The sequence below is a fragment of the Bos indicus x Bos taurus genome, chromosome 4, assembly GCF_003369695.1.
Source record: "Bos indicus x Bos taurus breed Angus x Brahman F1 hybrid chromosome 4, Bos_hybrid_MaternalHap_v2.0, whole genome shotgun sequence".
In the NCBI taxonomy this organism is placed as follows: domain Eukaryota; kingdom Metazoa; phylum Chordata; class Mammalia; order Artiodactyla; family Bovidae; genus Bos; species Bos indicus x Bos taurus.
The window spans coordinates 87284405-87308418 of NC_040079.1; the positions used below are offsets into that span (position 1 = coordinate 87284405).

The window sequence follows — 24014 nt, forward strand, 5'->3', positions numbered from 1 at the left end:
TCTCTAGGAAACAGTTAACTGTTAAATATAAAATGAAATATGCACTTATTAAATCAAAAGAACCAAATAATAAAAATAATTTTAAAAAGCAATAATTAAGATTAAAAAAGAAAGAACTAATGGAACATGTAGAAAAAGTAAGATGGAGGGAAGGATATTAACTCTACATCAATGAGAACAAAGCAGGATTATCTCAATATCCTACCAATAAAAGAAAGTTGAGATTTCTTATAGCCTGAATGTCATGGCTCCATGATAAATTCCCCAGTTTATCACAGTGGCTTAAATACTGTTTTTTAATGACTGGATGGATGCCCCAGGTAAGCCTGTTTTACTGTTATTAGATAAATGTAAAAGTAGCCCTTGGAATGGGCTGTAACACAGGCAAATACATGAATACAGTCATGTGGGCGTGGCTTCTCTCTCCCCACACACAGGCCCCAGACGCAAGCAACATACAATGAGCACTTTTTATAGGGACAACTTTATGAACTGACTCTGACGGGAAAATGTCATGTTCCTGTGTGTTGGTTTTTTGGTTTTTTGTTTTTTGTTTTTTTTTTAGTTCAGAAGCTTCCTACTATGTCACGTGTCTACCTTTTTACTCCCCCAAGATGTATTTTATAGAAACTGAAGAGGCTACCATCTCCTTACAGGCTACTGAGCTTTATAATGTTCTCCTGTCACCACCAAGCTTTCTTTCAGCTCAACAATTTCAGTTGCTTTAATTGTAGGGTATTTTTAAAATAGTGATCTGACCACCTGTTAGACTTGTGAAGAAGAGGAATTCTGGTTGATCAAAGAAGAGAATCCTCCTGATAGTGGTAGATGGGCTAAGAAGAAAAAACATTTTTAGGAAAACCTGTAAATAAATTCATTTTTAATAATTCTAGAACATGCCACAGTTCCAATCAACTCTAAGTCATCTCTTCAAATCAGGTTCTGCCTAGCTCAAGGTGATATGCAGAGCAGGGTAGAGATAAGTGGTATATTTTAGAGTGAGTGCTAGAGCTCCTGGCTCTTATCCCAGTCTCTCCTCATCAGCCTCTTCTGATCTTGTAACTATTAATACTAGGTACCTCTTATATGCCAAGGACTTTACACACATTATGTCTAATCCTAATAACACCTCAATTTTACGGTTTCCGTAAAATCAAGAATTAAGTAAATTGCCTAAGGCCAAACAGTAAGTGAACAGGTGAGATTCCAAGGTCTGCCGACAGCACCTCCTCTTGTAGGATGCTCTTTGTTAATTTTCTCTGGGAACCCGAGAAAGCCACGGGATGACTTCTGTGTTAACAAGACAGCGGGAGCAAGGCCCAGCAGGTAGCCCTGCTACCTGGTTGGGAAGAAGGGAAGCCACGTTTATGGAGTGTATTTTGTTTCAGGCTCAGTACCAGCTCCTTCTGCCTTCTTAGTTCATTTATTCCTCAAGGTGACCTAGTAAGGGGGGTGTTTTATCCTTATGTTACCATATGAGGAAACTGAGGCTTAGAGAAGCGAGAGTGTCCAAGGTGACATAACTAGTAAGATAGGAAGCTCTGAGTTTGGATCCCACTGGCTTCAAAGCTGTGATAACATGCTGCTCCCTGTTTTAGATTTTCCCTTTAGGAAGGAGCGTGGCGGTTCATGAAAAGGGATGAGAAAACCACACAGAGGATTCCCGTGTGAATCCTACACCTAGAGCGCGAGGTGTAGAGACACCTGAGCACAGGGAGAAGTGCAGGATCAGAGCAGGATGCCAGGAGAGGACACTGGAGACTGGACCCTGGTCCTGAGGACGCAGCCACAGGCGAGACTCGACCTCTCTGGGCTTCAGTCTCCTATTAGAAAGGGAGTGGACGAGAAGCGGTTGAATTTGGCGATTTCTAAAGAGCCCTCCAGCCCTAAAGTTCTGTGCCTCTAAGTGTTGAGAAGGCACCGGCTGCATTATCCTGCGAAGAGCTTAATGCGATGTTTTTGGGCGGCCCTGCCCTGTCCTCAGCATCCCAAGAGACGGGTGGCTTCGGTGCCCCCCGGGTAGCAGACCCGGGGATGCAGAAGCAGCGAGAGGCGAGCCTAGGGGTCTCTCGTGTCCCTCAGCTGCCCCATCATGGGTGAGCATGTACAAACTGTCCCCCGCAAGGCTTCAAAAAGAAAACTGCACTGAAGGAGTGTGACAGTCACTCTGGAGGGCTCGAGTGGCCCGCCAGGCGAGGCTTTCGGAACCCCCAGCGGCACCAGGCTGGTCGCGGGGCTAGCTGCTCGCCGGGGGTGGGCGCAGCGGGGGGGCGGCGCGCCGGGCACCCTTCCCCGCGGGGTGTGCGGAGCGAGCCTGGCAGCTGGAGCGCCTCCGGCTTCAGGAGGCGTCGCTGGGGCCGGACACTCTCGGGGAGGGGCGAGGGGCGGGGGCGAGCAAAGTCCCAGGCCCCGCAGCCCCGGCGCCCAGCGGCTCAGCTGCAAACAGGCGCAGTCCCGGGTGAGGGAAGCTCGGGAAGGTGGGCTCCCGGCGGCGGGCAGCGTGGCATCAGCGCGGTCCTCCCGGGTCCCGGCGACCAGTCTGCTGGCCCCGAACCCCGGCTGGGTGAGGAGGGGGGTGCTGTGAGGAGGCTGAGCGACCTCCCCAGGCTGGGGCTGGTGCCCCTGGACCTGAGACTGGTTTCTCCCCAGGCGGAGATGGATCCAGAGGTGGGAAGGATCGCAACATTCCGGATCACCGAGACCAGGGAGGACGGATTTGAACTGGGCGTCAGCAGGTACATCACTCTCGGCCACTACTTTTCTGCTTTTCTTGTTACGCACAAGTCAGCAGAGCCACATGGAGCCGAGCAAAGAAGTTGAGTGGATGATGCCTTTGGCCTTTGTTTTGGAGTTTCCTTAGAGTCTTCTCTGTGGTTCTGACTTTACCCAAGGAATGTCACTGAGGTTTCTTTTGCGACAGGCTGGCTTTCCTGGTGGCTCAGTGATAAAGAATCCCTCAGAGACGCGGGGATCCCTGGGTTGGGAAGATCCCCTTGAGACGGGCAAGGCAAGCCACTCCTGTATTCTTCCCTGGAGAATCCCCATGGGCAGAAGAGCCTGGTGGGCTACAGTCCTCTTGTGGCAAAGAGTCAGACACGACTTCGCCAATAAACACCACCAGGAAAGAGAGCACGGTTGAAGGCGCCCCTTCCCTTTGTGCAGGGCCCTTCCATGAGCATGTGTGGTGTAACACTCCTTGCATTATGGAGCTCACGACTTTTCCAGAAATCTCTCATAAGCATCGTCTGATCTTCCGGGCTTAAAGAGCATCAGACCCCTGCTGTTCATGGTTGTGCGTTTTAAACAAGTGTAGTGAAGCAGGCAGCTCCTTCCTCCACTCATTATTCCTCTTCCTCCTCATTTTACCCGCCTTCCTCTCAGCTCTCCGGTTCCCTCTTTCTCCCCTCTGGGGGGTGAGGGGTGAGGTGGGGAGGGGAACCTTGAGCAGCCTGGGGCGGGTTACCTGCGCTTCCAAAGAAACTGTTGCTCAAATGCAAGGGGGAACCTCTGCCTTTCTCTGCTTGCCTGTCTTTCTCCCTGTGCTGGCTCTTTGGCCCCAAGGGCCCTTGTCACTCTCACTTCTCCACCTTAGTAGGGGCAGAAGCAATCAGTAAGTGGCATGCTGGCTTTGTCCCTCTTTCACTTTGAGGACAGTGAATCGTTTTTGCCTTCAGCGTCAAAATTTATGAGGCTGTTGTGGTCTCTGAGTTCATGCCAAGCCACCCAGAACCAATTGACCTGTGTCATCCAGTGATCACCCAGAGGGACAAACTTATCAGGTTCTGTAGTGGGTCCTCAAGCTGCAAGTGGCCTGATTAGTTAACAGAGAACATGCCTATCTGGTGGTTAAACCGGGGCATTATTTTAGTCTGTTAATTTCTTCATACGGTGATCTTGCTTTATTTCTTCTACGTACCATGGTATTCATTCACAGAATATCTAATTTGCCCTATAAAATTGGGAAACCGATGGGTGGTATTTTTTCTTCTAGAAAAATGTGGTTTTCATTCGCTGGCAATTTAGGCTGGAATTGACTGTGAATCTATAAATAGGTGGCATTTTCTCCAAGAAGTCTATTTCTGTGTTGCACAGGCTAAACATTGGTGAGTATACAGAGGGGTTACCCCTGCAAAAGATGCAGTAACACAGCAGAACCCAAGGGAGTTCTCAGAAGTGGAGCTCACAGCCTTGTGTTGGGAAGAAGACAGTTCAAAGAGTATAAAAGACTAAGAAAAAGTTAAGATTATGAACTTAAGTGTAATGAGACACACTTTTATAAAAACTGGACCAAATCTTGCATGCTAAAGGAAGTTCAGCTCACTTCAGTGGTCCAGGGAAAACTGAGTTCCATGGTTGTTGCGATCACGCAGTTTCACCTGTCACATTCTTCTGAACATATTTCATTGCAGATGTCAGTCCTTTGATTTCAGAAAATGTTCCAGATAGTTTGGGATCAAGTCCTGTGAATAAAACTTTACCTGGAAATTTAAATAAATGCATTTAGGTAAAAAAAAGTCTGCTCTCCTACAGTTAGCATTTATTTATTATTGAGAATAGATGTAAACAATACATATGCTGAATAGTAGTTGCTAAAATCTTGCAAGTAGTCTTTATATGCCATGGAATTAAAGCCCAAGATACATAAAAGAAAAATATTACATCAAATTCCATCTTCCTGCCTAAGGGGAGAACCAGATTATGTTTCATTCCATACCCAAGACTGAAGAAGCAACAGCATTTCCAACCTAAAACCAAATTAATAGCCTGTGCTTCTGAGACAAATTATCACCAAAGGGCATCAGATATCCCAGACCAGGAAACCAGGGGCACTCTTGGGCTTTAAGTAATATAAAGTTAGATCTATGCAAATATGTGATCATTTGTGAAAAGGAAGCATCCATAAACTCTTTTCCCAGGGGCACTTAGTCCTTCAAACAATTGTTAGCAGGTAATGAATGCTATGGGAACACGTTAATTAAGCCTAAAGAAATCAGGAGTGCAAAAAAGCAATTTTAAATAGGGTAGTTAAGGTAGGTCATATTGAGAAGGCAATATTTAAGCAAGAACTTGAAAAAAAAAAAAAAAGAGAGAGAGCTGTGTGGCATATATGTACCCCTCCCAGCAGAGGTAATGCAGACCCTGTGGGGGGACGTGTTTGGAGTGTTCACAGGACAGCGGCAGCAGAGAGACCTGGGTGTCTGGAGCAGAGCTGGCAGGAGTGGGAGTGGGCACTGTGCTCAGAGAGGCAACAAAGAATATCATGTGGGGCCGGAGAGGCCAGTGTAAGGATCTGGCTTTTACTCTGAGAAAAGTGGAAGCCACTTGTAAGCCTTTGAGCAGAGTAGCAGCATAATATGACCTGAGAGTTTTTTTTTTAATTTGTTGAAGTAGAGTTGATTTCCAATGCTGTGTTAATTTCTGCTATACAGCAAAATGATCCACTATTCATATATATATGTATATATTTGCACACACATTTTTTCATGTTCTTTTCCATTATGATTTATTACAGGATGTTGATATAGTTCCCTGTGTTCTTCAGGAGGACCTTGTTGTTCATCCATCTTATGTGTAATAGCTGGCATCTGCTAATCCCAAACTCCCAATCCGTCCCTTGCCTCTTCCTCCTCTTTAGCAAGCCTGTGACTTGTGTTTTTAAATGATGACTCTGAGTATCGTGTTGCAGATAGACTCAAGTGGGCATAAGCGGAAGTGGAGAAACAAGGCAGGAGTTCTCCGGGCTGTTAGAATAGTTATGAAAGTGGCGAAGAGTGAGCGAACTCCAGATGTAGTTTGAATGTAGAGCCGACAGGATTTCCTGACTGCACCCCTGTAATCATTCAGAAGAGTGGCCTTTACTAATTTTAGATCAATATGTACCTTTTTAGCACATGAAGCATTAACTGATCTTGCAGACGTTGTTGACATGGTCATCTTCCTTCTGCGCATGCGTGCTGCAAGGCAGGTGACCATTCCCCGGTTATCCAGAGATTCCTGTAGTGCCTTGGACAGTTACCTTTGCACTTGGTCATTGCCTTACACTGCGTGTTAAACTGGATAATTTCGACAGTTTGTGGACATCACTCTTTTACATTTGAAAATATAATATTCAAATATGGCAACTACTTAAATTTATATTCAGTTGACTGTGAAATATTATGTAAGAGTTTTTAAATTCAAAAATTTAAAAATTTTACATATAAAAAAAAATATATATATATTTTACAGCAGCCAAGCTAAGGAAAAAATGAAGAAAGTACATTTGATTGGACCATTAACATTGGTAAGCTGTGAAATACTAAGTTTGAATCCGTTCTGCCTTCATTTACGTTTGATGTCTTGGATCTGTGGTGAGAAGTGCTTTAAGCTTGTCTGCAGGCAGCGGCAGATGTCCTGGATTGGCTCATTGCATTTAATGGCCCACATTCTCAAGGTGGAAGATAAAGCAGGTAGGGATAGGCTGGCTGGGAGAGCAGAGCTAACTGGTGTACAGGGAAATTGAAGTTAGGACTGGTGTTTGAAGCACCATACAAACCAATTAATTTCAGAAAAATACATCTCTGCACTTGTTTCTCACACACACACACACACACACACACACACAAATTTACCTTAAAATAAACTTGCGTATAAGGAGATTGTTAACTACAGAAAATTGTAAATGCTTAAGAAATCTATGTTCACATTGGCCTCCAGGAAAACTGATTAAATATGAAGTTACTATTACAGATTCAGATATGTTTATGATAATTCTCAGTGGTTTTCCACTGGTCCAGGGCAAGCCAACATATTTTTGGAAAAAGTCAAATCTGTTTTTCATTTGTAATATGTCTTAGAGAGGGGACTCAAGAAAATGTTTGCCCATTTTTGGTGAATATGATATGTTTCAAACTATGACAGCCATTATTTGATAGCAAAGAAGTTGGTAAAAAAAAAAAAAAAAAAAGCATGTCATCTGAAATCTCCAACTTATTAAGTTTCATTCTCTTCTCCCTTATGCTTGTGACTTTTGTGTTTAAAAATCTCAGTAAGGGTAACGTCTTTTCAATTCAGTACTTTAGAGAATAAATTGTTTATAAAACTAAATCTGGCTTTAATGCAAAGGTTTTAAATCTGCCTCTTACAGAAAACAAAATGTCACAAAACTTAAAGTAGAAACTGAAATTTTCCTTTGAATTTGCAAGTTTAACCTTAAATATAAATGTAACCTTTTCCACTCTTAATTTTTTTGCTGCTGTTCTGATTGAGGTTCAGAATAAAACTGCATTTTAATAGGAGTTAGAAAGGCATTCGGGCTTCTCTTATGGCTCAGATGATAAAGAATCTACCTGCAAAGTGGGAGATCTGGGTTCGTTCCCTGGGTTGGGAAGATCCCCTGGAGTAGGGCATGGAGTAACCCACTCCAATATTCTTGCCTGGAGAATCCCAGGGACAGAGGAGCCTGGCTGGCTACAGTCCATAGGGTCGCAAAGAGTCGGATACGACTGAGTCATTTAACACAGCAGAACACAGAAAGGCCTTCTTTTGTTGAAAAATCACTGAAAACAGATCTAGGTTACTTAGGATATTACTGTGAAATTCCTGGAATTTTCACTGAAGCTTGGAGACAATAAAATTTTGTTTCATTAATATGAGAAACTTTTTAATTGAGGTGCAGTGAATATATTACATTACATGAGTTTCAAATGTACTATGAAAAGCATTTAAAACTTTCCTCAGTTTCACGTAGAGAAGGAAATGGCAACCCACTCCAGTATTCTTGCCTGGAGAATCCCAGGGACAGAGGAGCCTGGTGGGCTGCCGTCTATGGGGTCACACAGAGCTGGACACAACTGAAGCGACTTAGCAGCAGCAGCAGCAGTTTCACGTAAATGTTTGGTGAAGACAACACTGCATGTCAACTTGCTCCTGTGCTTGAGCTGTGGCCCAGAAACTCAAGTGCTCTATCTCCCTTCCCCTCCAGCCACTAAGGTGAACCCTGGGGACACTGGTCCCTTTTGTGGTAATTTTAGGGGCCCTTCCCACCTGCTCTGGACTTTACCTGCCCGCCTTGTTTCATTCCAAGCTCCACCTGGCTTCCCACCCTTTGTCTCTCTCAACACTCTTGCTTGCCCTCTGTGTTTAATGATGGAATTCGGTCTCCCAGACCAAACTTCTGGAAATCCCTGAGAGCAGCTGGCACACCGCCCCCCGACTTTATGCTTTAACCTCAAGGTGCCCTGCGTAGTGACTCCCTCTGACTCAGCCTCCGCTCTCAAGGACCATCTGCCAGCCTGACTCATCACCCATTCTCTTGATGATTGTTCCTTCTTTGTCCCCCAAAGGGAGTGGGGTGGGGAAATGGGCAGAGATAAGGGTTAAAAAATGAGAGAGATGTGAGGAACAGAGGGGAGAGTATAGAAATGGAAAACTGAGAGACGGGAGATGTAGTCTGGAAGGCAGAGGACGAAAGAAGAACAGAGAGAGAGGCATAGTTTCAGTCAATCAGAAATGGGGAGAAAAAGTGGGAATTTGGAGAGAACTAAAAAAGGTGGTGAAGGACAAAGGGTTTTGGAGTATTATGACACTGATCGCTGGTTAGTTCTTCGGTGTTGTGCACTTTACTGGTATAACCACTTCCCTCTATAAGTGATAAGTGGAAGTTGCTCAGTCGTGTCTGACTCTTTGTGACACCATGGGCTATTCAGTCCATGGAATTCTCCAGGCCAGAATACTGGAGTGGGTAGCCTTACCCTTCTCCAGGGGATCTTCCCAACCCAGGGATTGAACCTGGGTCTCCCACATTTCAGGCAGATTCTTTACCAGCTGAGCCACCAGGGAAGCCCTCTATAGATGGTACTAAATCCAAGATAGTTGGTGTGGCCACCAGGCCTTTTAGACCTCTCTCTAATATCGTCCTCCGTACTCTGCACTGTGTGCTTAGAAATTCCACCACGTGGAGTTCCCTGAGGACTCAAGGCAATGGCAACCCACTCCAGTACTCTTGCCTGGAAAATCCCATGGATGGAGGAGCCTGGTAGGCTGCCGTCCACAGGGTCGCTAGGAGTCAGACACGACTGAGTGACTTCACTTTCAGGCATTGGAGAAGAAAATGGCAACTCACTCCAGTACTCTTGCCTGGAGAATCCCAGGGATGGGGGAGCCTGGTGGGCTGCCGTCTATGTGAACTACTAATGAAACTACTCATGTAGTTTCCAGTCACCCTGCTGTTCTAAGTCCCCACTTCCCCCACTTTCTCTGCACCCCCCAGTTTTTCTTCGCTAATTCCCCCTTGTCCTTCAAGATTCTACAATGAGTATCATCTCCATAAGCAAGACTTCCCTAAAGCACACACCCAGGCACTCCTTAAGTTTCTTGCCCTTCACTATTGATCTGTCTTCCAAAAGCTAACTTAAGCCTCTTAAAGGGGCCTTATCCTCAAAACCCAGAATATCCGTTCCCTCTCCACCCTTTATAATTCTCTGTCTGAAATATTCTGAATGTCTTTTTAAAGGATGTATTATGTGTGTGTATGTAAATGAGATCAACCCCTAGCTGTTTCTAATGCACTACCTCAGGAGCTCTGGAAGATCAAACAGTATTTCTTAGTGAAACCAAATCTTAGTCCCTTCTGATTATATTGCCATTACTTATCCAAATAAGACACTGATTCAATGGAATTAGGATTTTTTCCACACAGATACAAAATAAATAGAATCTCAAAATTACTCTGTCAATGATTTGAATTGAAATTCTCTTTTTTCCCTAATACATTTATTTGGAACGGTTACAAAAGTACTGACCTTAAAGAAAATTCCAAAGAATATACATTGTGAAAAAAGAGAAATTCTGTTATACAAGCTAAGTATTCTTCTCTTTTCTTTTTTTTTTAGTTTCGATACTCTGATTGGCAGGATAAATTATTTATGTCTTTTGGCACTATCATGGCCATAACTCATGGATCAGGTCTGCCCCTCATGATGATAGTATTTGGAGAAATGACTGACAGATTTGTTAATACTGGAGGAAATTTCTCCCTTCCAGGTAAGCATTTCTTTAATTAAGATATGTAGATGTATAGATATATTCCTGGCGTGCTGCGATTCATGGGGTCGCAAAGAGTCGGACACGACTGTGCAACTGATCTGATCTGATAGATGTATTCATTTATTTAACTGAGTGAAAGATTAGAAATTGATTTTTCTATTCATCATCTGCTTGCTTCATGGTTTGGACATCTGGGTAGCTTCAGATATCACAGAAGGAGTTTTAAAATTCTCAGTAAAATTCCTCAAATAATCAGTTAAATTTCAACAAATAAGTGTATGCTATTGGACTTTAAGTATAGAATAAGGAAATTTCCAGAAAGCTTTGTATTTCAATAAAGTAAGGAAGTTAGTCTGCTTGAGGATGGTGGAACCATAGCAGAGCATGTCTGCACAGTGTCCATTTAGTTAATGACTATTGATGAGCTAGCTTCAAAATAGGAGAAGGCAATGGCAACCCACTCCAGTACTCTTGCCTGGAACATCCCACGGACGGAGGAGCCTGGTAGGCTGCAGTCCATGGAGTCGCTAAGAGTCGGACACAACTGAGCGACTTCACTTTCACTTTTTACTTAAGGCAATGGCACCCCACTCCAGTACTCTTGCCTGGAAAATCCCATGGATGGAGCAGCCTGGTGGGCTGCAGTCCATGGGGTCACTACAAGTTGGACACGACTGAGCGACTTCACTTTCACCTTTCACTTTCATGCACTGGAGAAGGAAATGGCAACCCACTCCAGTGTTCTTGCCTGGAGAATCCCAGGGATGGCAGAGCCTCGTCGGCTGCCATCTATGGGGTTGCACAGAGTTGGACACGACTGAAGCGACTTAGCAGCAGCAGCAGCAGCTTCAAAATGCATCAGTTGGCATGGCAATACTTCTTAGCTGTCCTCAGCTTGTGGGTCTGTTTTTTATTTTTTCTTCTTCCCCTCCCCCTCCCCCTTTCTCCTATCCTTCTTGCTAAAATGACACCTACTTTCTGTCTCTAATATTTGGATCAAAAAGGTTGACTGTTCCTTAACAGAGCACTTTACTAAAGAGTGAATGGATTCAGTATGAGAATGATGTGCTTTGAAACTCTCCCAAAAGACTAAAATTACTGGAGTGCCAAAGGAGTCACATAAGTTAATGCCATCAGTGCGAGGGGCTATGTCAGCAGCATTGGAGTGAGGTTCCAATGGACAAAGTTATTTTCATATTAGACAGACTTAGCATAGAAAGGAAGATAGCCATGCTTTCTACCCAGCACAATGGCTCAGTTCCTCCCTAGAGACCTGCTGCTCACAGATGGGGGATGTGAAGGAGACGGCTAATAAAGGAGAGGCAGCTTCCACAGTAGAGGCATCCGAGAGGCAGTAGACTGTATTTAGATGACACTCAGGAAGAGTTTCCAGTGTTCACTGTTGATAGCTACATATTTGGTTAGCATTGTAGGGCTTAGTTGTAATTACCTAAGAACGTGATTGCTTAGTTTATACAATAGGATCTCTTTACATGAATATTGATGAATACTATTACCTTTTAGATGTCTAGTAGAAGCATCCTTTGCATAGTTAAAGCACAGTCCTACAAAAAGAGTTTATTTATTCTCTAGTACTACTGTCTCTGAGAAGAACCTCTTTATAACAAAAATAATACAAATCTTTCATAGTGTGTATCATGTGCTAGGTCTTATTCTCAGTGACACATGAAGACAACTGAGGCTTGGAGAGAATAAATAACCTCCCCAAATTTTACGAGTCTTTCTACGTCCATACCACGCTCACGACTGTGCACATTATACTGCCAATGTAAGTGCTGTACATTCTCCTTTAAAAATTGTGTCTGGGAAAGTTTTAACTGAATTACTTGTATTTGACCAGTGGCCAAAACTTTAACACAAATATTGTAAAGAGTAAGATAGGATAGTTTAAAAAGTCTTTAAGGAAACTAGGAATTTTTATTTTCCTTTTACTTCTTATAAGCTTTATAGATGTATAATACACACACACAGAACAGGAGGATGCCCATATTAGAATCTATCAATCAAAACTGGTTTCAATTTAGGATTTTAAATGGAGTGTTAAAAAGCCTTAAAAAGGAAGGAAATTTTGACACCTGCTGTAACATGGATGAATCTTGAGGACATTACGCTAAGTGAAAGAAGACAAATATCAAATTATTCTGCTTATAGGAGGTGTCTAGAGTAGCCAAATTCATAGAAACAGAAAAGAAGATAGTGGTAGCTGGGGGTGGAGGATAAGGAAATGGGGAGTTGTTTAATGGGCATAGTTTCAGTTGGGGAAGCTGAAAAAGTTCTGGAGATTGATTTTACCATAGTGTAAATATATTTAGCACTACTTAACTATACACTTTAAATGGTTAAGACGGTAATGTATATCTTATCACAGTTAATTTTTTTTAACTGGATGCAATGTACTTATCCCAGGCAGGTTGACATTTGGTCCAGTTTTATTAGTCCCGTTTTGGTTTTTGCTAACACCAGAGTAATTCCACAGCTTCCTTATTTGGGGCAGTCTGCTTATTTTTATTGTGTTTCTAATTATGCAACCGAATTGCTTTGAAGCTGGAATGGCAGACAGGTGCCACGTACTGTGCCCAGGGCCAAATTCAAGGTCTTTCTGGGGAATGGCACGAGCAAGTCCCCTGCAGACCTGTGACCGCTGGAGTGATACACTCACCAGAGTTGCCAGCTGTTTCGGTGACCTCCGAATTAAATGACACTTGGTTCCCTACAGCCACGTTTGTCATTAGGCAACTTGATTATCTTGGAGGGTTTGGAATGAGAAGTCCCTCAAATGTTATTAATGCCAGTGTTCACTCTTCAGGTTTGTACAAATAATATTCCCATGGCTCTTAGGAGAAGACGAATTGTTACATTTCGTGCTCGCTCTGAATCCAGACAGCTCTTTGATATGTTTAGGTTTATAGAGTTTAGCCAAAGTCATGGGGGTTGAGAGCTGGTAGAGTCCTCAGGTGTCCGTAGCTGAGCTCGCTAGCTCGTCTCACCGAGATGATGTTTGTCTAGAGTCTGTTCTTTAGAATTGTTGGATTCTTGAGCAGCAAGACTCAATGGGAGCCAAATGAGACGAGAATGTTAGAAGAAAAAAAAAAGGTTTAAATCACAAGAGGGTCTGACAATGAGTTATTGTGAACAGACTCCATCCTTGTCAACGGAATAAAGTCTCCGTGGCAAGGCTGTTCCCTCACAGTGACTCAGTTGTGCAGAAACTATGCGTAAAACATTCCACATCCAAACCCTAAGAATGGAGTCATAGGAAACAGGGTATTTCTACAGAGCATTAGGAACTTGATGTTTTATGCCAAGTCTATGTGGCTGTAAAAATGTAGGAGGTTGTGTGGAGAAATTGATACACCCTGCGTGCCCTTGCATTGCCACGTAGATGAAAGGAAAAGACATTTTTGAGCCCCAGTTACCTTGACTTATTACCCATACTGCTAAAACTGCCTGGACATCCACCAATTCTGTCTTGTGCTGAGTGTTTCTATGTAATATTAATAAAAGAAGTCCTGGACCGAATCAAGGGAGGCAGACATCGATTTACTCTGAGACTCAAAGTGACAGCACTCCTTATTTAGTGTCTCTTTGAGTGTTCCTTAAGGGATACATTTATTATTTAGGCCTGTACCTGAGCTGGGGGCAAATTACTTAACCTCTATTATCCCTACTGTTATCACCTTTGAAAGGTAGGCTTGCTGATGGAATTGAATGAGATGACTTATGTCAAGTGTCTGGAACATAAACACTGAGGGGAAATTAGCTGTAAGAACTTGGAAATGCAACAACCACTCTTAGATTCTGTTTCCTCATCTATAAAATGCATGGAATATATGGGAACTGTCTAAAATTAAAAAGCAGCTTTAGAATTTCCCATTTCTTTGCTATGGGAGGCATTTATGCAGAATAGAGAAGGAGTTCTCCATCCTGGTATATTAAAGTCAACTGGAAGCAATTTTTAGATTATGATCTAGACTCAGCTAGAGGTTCTGATTCAGCTGGTCTTGGATGGAGCCTCAGTTCAGTTGCTCAGTCATATCTGACTCTTTGCAACCCCCTGGACTGCAGCACACCAGGCTTCCCTGTCTATCACCAACTCCTGGAGCTTACTCAAACACGTCCATCAAGTCGGTGATGCCATCCAACCATCTTCTGTCGTCCCCATTGGACACCTATATATTTTTCCACCCACCCCATGTGATTCTAACAGGCAGACAGTGCTGTGAGCCACGCAACCAGGTAACTCCTTGAAGATTGTTTGTGAGGCTGAAGCCCAATATGTAGCATCTGGAAGACCAGATAGCGGCCTTCTCCAGATCGAATCCCGTGAGATTTCCAGATCTAGCATTCCAGATTTCATCACATGACTCTTCAAGGAACACATTCATACACATTTGTCATATCTTGGTCCTCTGGCAGCAGAAACTTGGTTTCCTAGGGGTTTTAGGGCTTCTAGGGTTGCTCACGCAGAATTAGATTGCCATTCTCGGCCTGGGACTCTGAGAAAGGAGCAGGTCACGTTTGTAATGTTTGTAGATTCTTATTTCCTAGGAGGGAAGATCAGTTCGAGTTATAATATTGGTGTTGGAGGAGAGAAAAAGTCACTTTAAGATTTCACCTGCTTTCTAAGTTCAGGGGTAAAATAGCCCTGCACGCATGATCCGCAGGTTTCCTGTGGTTTTGAACAATGATTTCTGCACATACTCCAGCTTTCGCACAGCTTGTCTGCCTCTCGTTCCAAAGACACTTCCAACGTAGCTATCGAAGGTGCCAGATTTATGAACTCAGGAAGCAAATGAGCACACAGAACTGAATGGATGAGAACAGAAGTGAAATAGAGTCTGCTTCCTCAAGGACCTAGTAGCTGATAACGAGCTAGATCAATAAGCAGAAACACTTTGCTATGAACATCTACAGAAAGAGCAATCCTGAGGGAGAAATTATGCCACCATCGGGGCTACAGGCCTGGTAATTGATCCTGACGGTAGGTTAAATTTAAAATAAATTTCTACCTCATCGCCCTTTGGAAGAAGATAAGCGTGATAACACAGCACCCAGAAAATGTGACCTCAGGGCTGTTTGCCCGTGATAAAGGAGCAAAGCCTAGTTTCTCTCCGGGCATCATGGTAAATGTGCTTTTCCCATCAGTGCCGTGGTAACACTGTAACCTGTTACTCTGAATGCAGTAGGTATGGGCTGTTTTCTTTTTTATGTTTTACTCTGTGTCTGTTAAAGAAGTGAAAATAAGCCATTGCCACGTGACTCAGTCGGTGTGGTGTAGTGTCGGGTGCTGTATGAGGAGCGTTAGGACTCAGCCTACTTACTATCGTAACTGAGTGACTTTGGGTGAGTTACCTTATATCCCTGTGCTTCAGTTTCCTCATCTGTAAAACAGGAATTTATGATATAGCCCTACCTGTATAGTCCTATCTATGGAATTGTGAGAATTAGACCATGTGATGCGTGTATAGTATTCAGAACAGTGCCCAGCATACAATAAATGCTCACTGGATCCTAGCTGTTACTAAAACATGTGAACCAGAAAAGGCACATTGACACTTTTATCAAAATTAGTTCAAAGTAAAAGACAATTTCCTTCCAGTTAATAATGCTTTAAACATACCAGTTTACAGGACGGCTAGTAACCAAGACAAGGAATGCAGGACCCTGACGGATCACCAGTGATCCACTGACTTGTCTTTGAGCAACTCAGTGATCTTTCTTGTCTTTTTCTCCCTTTGCCGTGAATGTAATTCAGACTTTCCATTATTTACGTTGTGAGGAAGAATGTAAGGGAAACACATACATATAGTAACGTAGAATCAAAAGAAGCAAGTATGTAAAGCACTTTGCACCACTAAGAAAAAAGTGCCTGGTAAATCCTGTGTTTCTATGTGGACCATTTCTTTTTTCTTCCTCTGCCTTCTGTATACCCTTCATCAGCTCCTCTCTGCTGCTCTAGGAAGCTGTGTTGCTAAAGGCCCGAGGCCTCTGGTAGGGGGGCAGCACCTGGGAGGGGGGGCTTTACTTCCCCAACTGGACCCGCGATGGACCTAAACCCCAGGGCCCTTTACGTGGGCCAGACGGTAAGAGTGACTTGAGAGTGAGGGAAAGAGAAAAAGATTTTAAAAACCTGGCAGTGCCTTTCAAAAATGTCTTATTTTTATTTTGTTTTTATTTAGTGAATTTTTCACTGGCAATGCTAAATTCAGGCAGAATTCTGGAAGAAATGACTAGGTCATTGGCTAATATATGTATATATCATATGTACGTCTTTATACTGTGCTTTTTAAAAACTATTTGAAAATAATTTCAACCTTATGAAGAGTTATAAGCATGTACAAAGAATCCCTGGATATTCTTTAGCTTTTGTTAGACTCTTTATCCTATTGTTTCCATTTATACCCCCTCCCCTGCCATTTAAAGTAAGCTGCAAGCTTCCTGTATCAGCTGTCTGTGTACACAAGTGGCGGATGCATGTTGATGTATGGCAAAACTAATACAATATTGTAAAGTAAAAAAATAAATAATAATAAAAAAAATTAAAAAATTAATAAAGTAAGCTGCGCAGGGGCCTTCCCTGGTGGTCCAGCGGTTAAGACTCTGTCCTCCCAATGCAGGAGGCCTGAGTTTGATCCCTGGTCAAGGAAATAGATCCCACATGCTGTTACGAAGACCCAGGGCAGCCAAAAGAATAAATAATTTTTTTAAAAAGTTAGTTGCCCAGAGCATGTTCCTTTACTTATAAATACTTGATTGGTTCCAAGAACAGGGCATTCTCTTCATAACCACAGCACAGCTATCAACCTCAGTACATTTCATATTGATACAGTACTTTGACCCAGTCTACCATCTGAATTCCAGTTTTGTCTGTTGATCTAATAATGTCATTTATAGCATTTTTTCCCTTTCTTCACCTTCTTAATAGAAATCCCCAAAGCCTGTCACATAATGTTTGTGTTTACTTTTCAATTAATGTTGCCGACTTAAATGAGTGCTGTCTGTTGCCGTAGCAGCCTGAAAGGAAAATATATTTGAGAGTAATGAAATTGAATTTATATTTCTAAAGATACTAACGTCCCTCCAATTTAGTTACGACTACACTCTGAGTTGATTTGAATTCATAACATTTTCGCATTGTTTTTAAAAATTCTTTCAACTCCTGCCAATCAGGAAGAGGGCTTTTTGTTCTTCGTGTAAATATGGGAAAAACTTACACTCAGAGCCATTTTGCATGTTCAGCCTGTTTATTCCTGTATTTGCAATGTGGTGAAGCTTTTCAGACAGTAGGATATGCAAGTCTAGAATGTGAATTATGGAAGAGTCAAATTGTGTCTACAGATTATCAGTGTAGGTTTAAAAGTGACTCATGAACACCACTGTATGTTTGCAGTTAAGCACACAACTTTATTTTACCTTCGGCTGATAATTCAAGTGGACAGATTGGCCACTATTCTATTATAATGTCAGGAAAGACAAAAAAAAACTGTACGTGTTATAATGTCCTACATGGTCTTTGTGATCTGTCACTATTAATTTCCAATTCTGCATATTTCTCTTGCAAGCATAAAGACTCTATTTAAAAGAAACTTTTGAATTGTTTTCCAGATATGCATATTATTATTCAGGATTAGGTGCTGGAGTTCTTGTTGCTGCCTATATACAGGTTTCATTTTGGACTTTGGCAGCTGGCCGGCAGATTAAGAAAATTAGGCAAGAGTTTTTTCATGCTATTCTACGACAAGAAATAGGCTGGTTTGACATCAGTGACATCGCTGAACTCAATACACGGCTAACAGAGTAAGTATATTGTTACCTACACGTCCGTAAAGAAATTAACTACTAGCTATAGATGATGCTGTGAAAGTGCTGCACTCAATATGCCAGCAAATGTGGAAAACTCAGCAGTGGCCACAGGACTGGAAAAGGTCAGTTTTCAAGGGGTCGCAAAGAGTCAGACACGACTGAGCGACTGAACTGTCATTTCTTAAAAAAGGCATGGAGTATTACTCAGCCATTAAAAAGAATACATTTGAATCAGTTCTAATGAGGTGGATGAACCTGGAGCCTATTATACAGAGTGAAGTAAGCCAGAAAGAAAAACACCAATACAGTATACTAACGCATATATATGGAATTTAGAAAGATGGTAACAATAACCCTGTATACGAGATAGCAAAAGAGACACTGATGTATAGAACAGTCTTTTGGACTCTGTGGGAGAGGGAGAGGGTGGGATGATTTGGGAGAATGGCATTGAAATATGTATAATATCATATATGAAACAAGTTGCCAGTCCAGGTTCGATGCACGATACTGGATGCTTGGGGCTGGTGCACTGGGATGACCCAGAGGGATGGTATGGGGAGGGAGGAGGGAGGAGGGTTCAGGATGGGGAACACATGTATACCTGTGGCAGATTCATTTTGATATATGGCAAAAGCAATACAATATTATAAAGTTAAATAAAATAAAATTAAAAAAAAAATAAAAATAAAAAAAGGCAGTTAGAATTTTGATGGGGATTACACTGTAGATCAATTTGGGAGACATTGCCATCTTAACAATATTATCTTCCAATCCATCAAAATATAAGGGATGTTTTTCCATTTATTTTAACCTCAACTTTGTTTCAGCACTATTTTGTAGTTGTCAGTGTACACACTTGCATACTTTTGCTTAACTTTATTCCTAGGTATTTTATTCTTTTAGATGTTATTGTAACTGGAAATGTTTCTTAATTTTGATTCTTCATTGCTTTTTTTTTTAATCCAGTCAAGGATCACACAGAGCATTTAGTTTTCAATCTCTTTGGTGTTCTTTCATCTAGCAGAGCAGCGCCACCGCCCCCCCCCCCCCCCCCGCCCCCGCCCCAACTTTTTCTCACTTGACATTTATGTATTTTATGCACCAAGCCAACTGTTTTGTTAAATCCCTGATAATTTAGATTTCTCTGGTCATTCATTCTTAGTGTATTCTGGTTACACATATTTGGGAAGAATCATTCAGTTCAGTCGCCTCCGACTCTTTGCGACCCCATGGAGTGCAGCACACCAGGCCTCCCTGTCCATCAACAACTCCCTGACACGACTTAGCAGCAGCAGCATGTCCTTTGAGTTGGTGATGCCAACCATCTCATCCTCTGTTGTCTCCTTCTCCTCCCTTCAATCTTTCCCAGCATCAGGGTCTTTTCCAGTGAATCAGTTCTTGCCATCAGGTGGCCAAAGTACTGGAGTTTCAGCTTCACCATGAGTCCTTCCAATGAATATTCAGGACTGATCTCCTTTAGGATGGACTGGTTGGATCTCCTTGCAGTCCAAGGGACTCTCAAGAGTCTTCTCCAACACCACAGTTCAAAAGCATCAATTCTTCGGTGCTCAGCTTTCTTTATAGTCCAAATCCCACATCGATACATGACCACAGGGAAAAACCATAGCTTTGACTAGATGCACCTTTGTGTGCAAAGTGATGTCTCTGCTTTTTAATATGCTGTCTAGGTTGGTCATAACTTTCCTTCCAAGGAAAGGAATTAAAAGTGTCTTTTAATTTCATCAGGGAGAATACAGTATAAATAATGCATCTTTTTTAGTACACTCATTAGGAAGTCACTGTCCTTTTTGCACAGAGAGACCCTTTAAAAGACAGTTCCTTTTGACATCCCAGTAGTCTGTCACAGCTTCCTTGCTTTGTGGAAAACAAGATGTTCTGAGTTTCTTTGGTACATTTCATGCCCATACCCAGGACCAGCTGTTTCTCCAAGAAGTCCTGTTTCCTTACACTAGAAAATGACACCGGAGAACATAATCTGGGCCATAGAGGTGCCTGTTTTGACTGGACTGGTCACTATTTCTAGCCTCTTCACTAGTGAGTTAGAAAGTTTTTTAAAGAAAAATATACCTTAAATTTATTTTATTTTGTAATTCATACATAAAGGGTTTCCATGTACTTGATTTTGTATTTTTATATCTTTCTTATGAGGAAAATATTGGTCCCTAGTTTATAGGAACATAATTATTTGCTTTTCCTTATTATTCTAATTTCAAAGTAATAATCTCTATTACTAAAATAGGATAAACTAAAATAGATTGATTCATTTTTAATTATTTTATCTTGCAAATATATCCCAGAGTACTATGCTTAAGGTTCATCTCAACTCTGCTAACTTCTACTTTCATAAGTAACTATCTTATTGGTTTAATTATCTATTGCTCTTTAAAAACACATGCAAATTAAAATGAATTCATGTTCCTCAATATAAAAGATCACGTTATGGGCTTTGCTTTTTCCACTACATAGTATATCCTGGAAATTATAGAGATCTTTCTCATTCTCTTTTACACCTGCATATTACTCCAGTGTGTATGTCAGACTTTTAGTCTTTGCAATTTCTGTTATAATCTGTATATTTAAAAAATATGTGTAATCTAAGTATGTACTCTCAAAGAATTGAAAATAGGACTCAAACAGATACTTGGATGCCAGTGTTCACAGCAGAATTATTTTCAGTAGTCGATTGGTGGAAACAACCCAGATGTCCATACAGATGAGTGGAGTAACAAAATGTCATATATATACACCATGGAATGTTAATGAGCCATGGAAAAGGAATACATACCACATGCATGACCCTTGAAAACAAATATTACGTTAAGTGAAATAAGCCAGACACAAAAGGGCAAACGCTGTATGATTCCACTTTTAAGAATGACTCTAGGAAGGGCAAATTCACAGCAAGAAGGTTAGAGGTTTCCAGAGACTGAGGGGAAGGGGAGAAAGGAAAGTTACTGTTTAAAGAGGTAGGGAGTTTTTGTTTGGCATGATGAAAAGTTTTTGAAATCGTGGTTGGTGATGGTTGCACAATAGTGTGAATGTGATTTTCACCTTCCTAGCCTTTCACAGCCTTAGGCCGGCGTCTTAGATCAAATGTGTGCACAGTGGGGGTTGAAACTTGTTCTGCTCGGGAAAGAACGTGTTTTCCCCAGGCATGGACACAGAGCTCTGCCACTCCTCCTTCAGGGACCAACTGACTTCTAGCAGGTAATGGTATTCCTGGTGCAGAGTACATGCTGAATAAGTTTATTCAGTTATTCAGTCGTGGACAGAGGTTCCCTAGGTCCAGCCTCCAACTGAACTGAAGCAGTTCTGCTGCTTCTGCATCACTTTACCCACATACAGATTTCCTGGTATTTCTGTCACCTGGGCACTTGTATTGTTGCTATAGTTTTTTGTTATTCTTTACTAATTGGATATGACCATATTCTCCCTCAAAAAGGTGAATTCCATTTTTGTTCCAGAATATCTCAAGCTTCCATACCTAGAACCTTAAAAGCAGCACAAATAATCCCACTGTAATGTTTCTATAAGGGGCAGCATTGAAACTACTGGAAGATCAAACGTCAACATACAGATGTTTGATTTTACAGTATGTTTGCAATTTTATACAGTATGTAAAGTTTAATGGTTTTAGGATCTTACTAGTATCAAGCTTCAAGAGCAATTAAATATTTGTTATCTTATCCTGATTTTCAGGTAAAGAAGATACTCCCTCATTACTTGGCCTCTGTGGGTCTCTAACGTCAGTGGCAAGTTACAAATCTCTAACAAGCCTAAAATCGAATGACTACCTTGCAAGTCCTACAACAGAGATGACAAGTCCAGGTCTGACTCCATCCTGAAAAATTGTATGTAAAAGCCAGAAGTTTTTATGTTGCAAATATTCCATATACGTAAGTTTGACTGCTGGGAAAATCTTTGGAATTTTATATTGTTCTGGGACATGTCTGGAATTCTGTTGCTTGTATTAGAGAATTCAGTCCACTCCATGTAAACTTCTGGGTGAAAAAAAAATGCTGCCATTTTTCATTTTAAAATGATTATATTTGTCACTGAAGTTTAAAAATAGGCTTAAAAAACTTTCAGATATCCTCTAATAATCCATTGCAAATTGTACATATTTATTATTCAGCTGATTTTCATATATTTAAATGTATTATAGTTGCCAGAGACTGAGTTCAAGGTTTTATTCTAGATATTTAAGTATTTTCTTTTGCTCTCTTATTCAATGATTACATTTTCTAAAAATGACTTATTTCATATTTCATGAACTCCTTCCCAGGTTCTGATGTTTAAATGCCTTGTCTTTGAAGTGAAGAGAAAGGTTCTCAGCTGCAGTTTCACAGCAATTTATTCAGTTTGTCTGTAACAGTTACCATTTAGCATCAACCTAACATTCCATTCAGCATTTTATAAATTTTGTAGGACATGCCTTTAGGCAGTTACTAAATTTGTTCAGGTCACGAGGAAAGTATTTTACAGTATTTTAGGCCATTTAGGTAAAATGAATAACATTTTGTTTTCCAAAATTTCCTTTAAAGTTTACCAATTTTAAAATTGATCACATTTATGTCCCATAAATTGGAAAAACTTAAAAATGTAGAACAGATGTTGAAAACAATTTTATCAGGAAAGACTTCAAGTTCATTTAAGGATTTGAGAAGTTTTAAAATGAGGATCGGTAGGCTCATCACCACACTGAACAGCATGTCTGACACCCAGTGCTGTTTTTCTCTCGTGTGCAGGAGTGAATTGTGTCTTACGTGCTTTAACAGCCATAATCTCATTTTAAAACTGACCTTAAAAATTACTAGTTAAAAATTAGTTTTCTTAAAAATCTCTGAGCTGTCTTTTAAATTTTTGCAAATTTTGAAACAATTGTACATTTGGTCCCCCCAGATTCCACCATATTGAAAAAGGAAATGTATGAAGTACATTTTCTAGAGTAAGATGAGGAAAACATGGTCAGTTGTGCCAAAGATGTTTTATACCTTGTTTACATGAAGAGGCTACTACAATACTTATCCGGGACTTTGTATGCTATTTTTTATTTGTTAATAAAACAGTACATTCAAACTTAGTAACTTTCACTATTGAAAGAACATTCCTCCTAAAATACTGATTGAAAAGCAGCACTTACCACAGTCATTCTTTGTATTAGAAATGTGGGAGTGTGGTGGTTCTCTGCAATACTTGACTCTCATTATTTGGAATTTAAGATAATAAACAGTAACAAGGCTAGTCCTGTGTTAAGACAGTTCAAACAATGTCATTTCCGGGACAAAGAAGCCCTTAAGTTATTTAGATGTATCAGAACATACTCAGAGCTTTCTTCCTTTAGCTTAAGTCTTTGGTACTTGTAGTAATGCAAATATTCTTGAGAAATGGTACCATCAATCTCGTCTTAATTCTGTATACCTTATTGTGAATGATGTATCTACAGCAATTTGTAATTCTGCATGGGGAATGGAAGGAAGGTTAAAACAAGGTTACTGGAAACCTTGGGAGGAGCGAATGAGAGACGATTAAGGGTGGGGTGGGGGGACCTTTGAAAATTTTAGGCTTTTGGCCTTAAGCACTGTTGCTGCTGCTTTCCTAACAACAGTCAGACTATTTCAATGCTTTCATTCATGGTCCACTCTCAAACGACATTATCCTTTAGTAATTTAAGAAAATCATTGTTACATTTTTCATACATTTTTATAATATAGAAAGGAAATACAGGATTCCATAATTGATCAGAATTTTCGGATTTGTTCTAATGTGTACCGATCTTGTGCATCTTAACACGCTGCTGAACGCAGACTGAAACACGACATCTGAGGACAGTGACTTTTCCTCCTTTCTTGGAGCTCTTGGTATAAACTTGATCTGCTAATGTGACTTCAGGTTTCTACACAGTTCATTTCCCGCTAGTTATAGAGATAGTTTGTTAGTGTTTGCATGAGGTGTGTCTCGATCTTCAGCAGTGTTCATTGTTCACACACCCTCCCCTAAACAGAATGCTGAGCTACATGCTACTATTTCCATGTGTATTTCGTTGCCTTGATGTACGATACTTGTTGCATGTGTATTAAACATTTTGTACCATGCAGTAGTAGTCTTGCTTTTTCTTTGACAAAATTTTACTTGATTCA

At 41.2% G+C, this 24014-nt stretch overlaps 1 protein-coding gene across 1 annotated transcript; it reads left to right on the plus strand.

Moving 5' to 3' along the window:
- Window positions 1-1953: 1953 nt before the first annotated feature.
- Window positions 1954-23969, plus strand: LOC113890916 (ABC transporter B family member 20-like). Its single transcript, XM_027538439.1, has 9 exons — window positions 1954-2096; window positions 2152-2563; window positions 2650-2735; window positions 6229-6283; window positions 9873-10023; window positions 16227-16281; window positions 17653-17844; window positions 20934-21081; window positions 21574-23969. Exons 1-8 carry the CDS (start codon window positions 1954-1956, stop codon window positions 20947-20949), a joined length of 1110 nt encoding a protein of 369 aa, XP_027394240.1. The 3' UTR covers window positions 20950-21081; window positions 21574-23969.
- The last annotated feature ends 45 nt before the right edge of the window (window positions 23970-24014 follow it).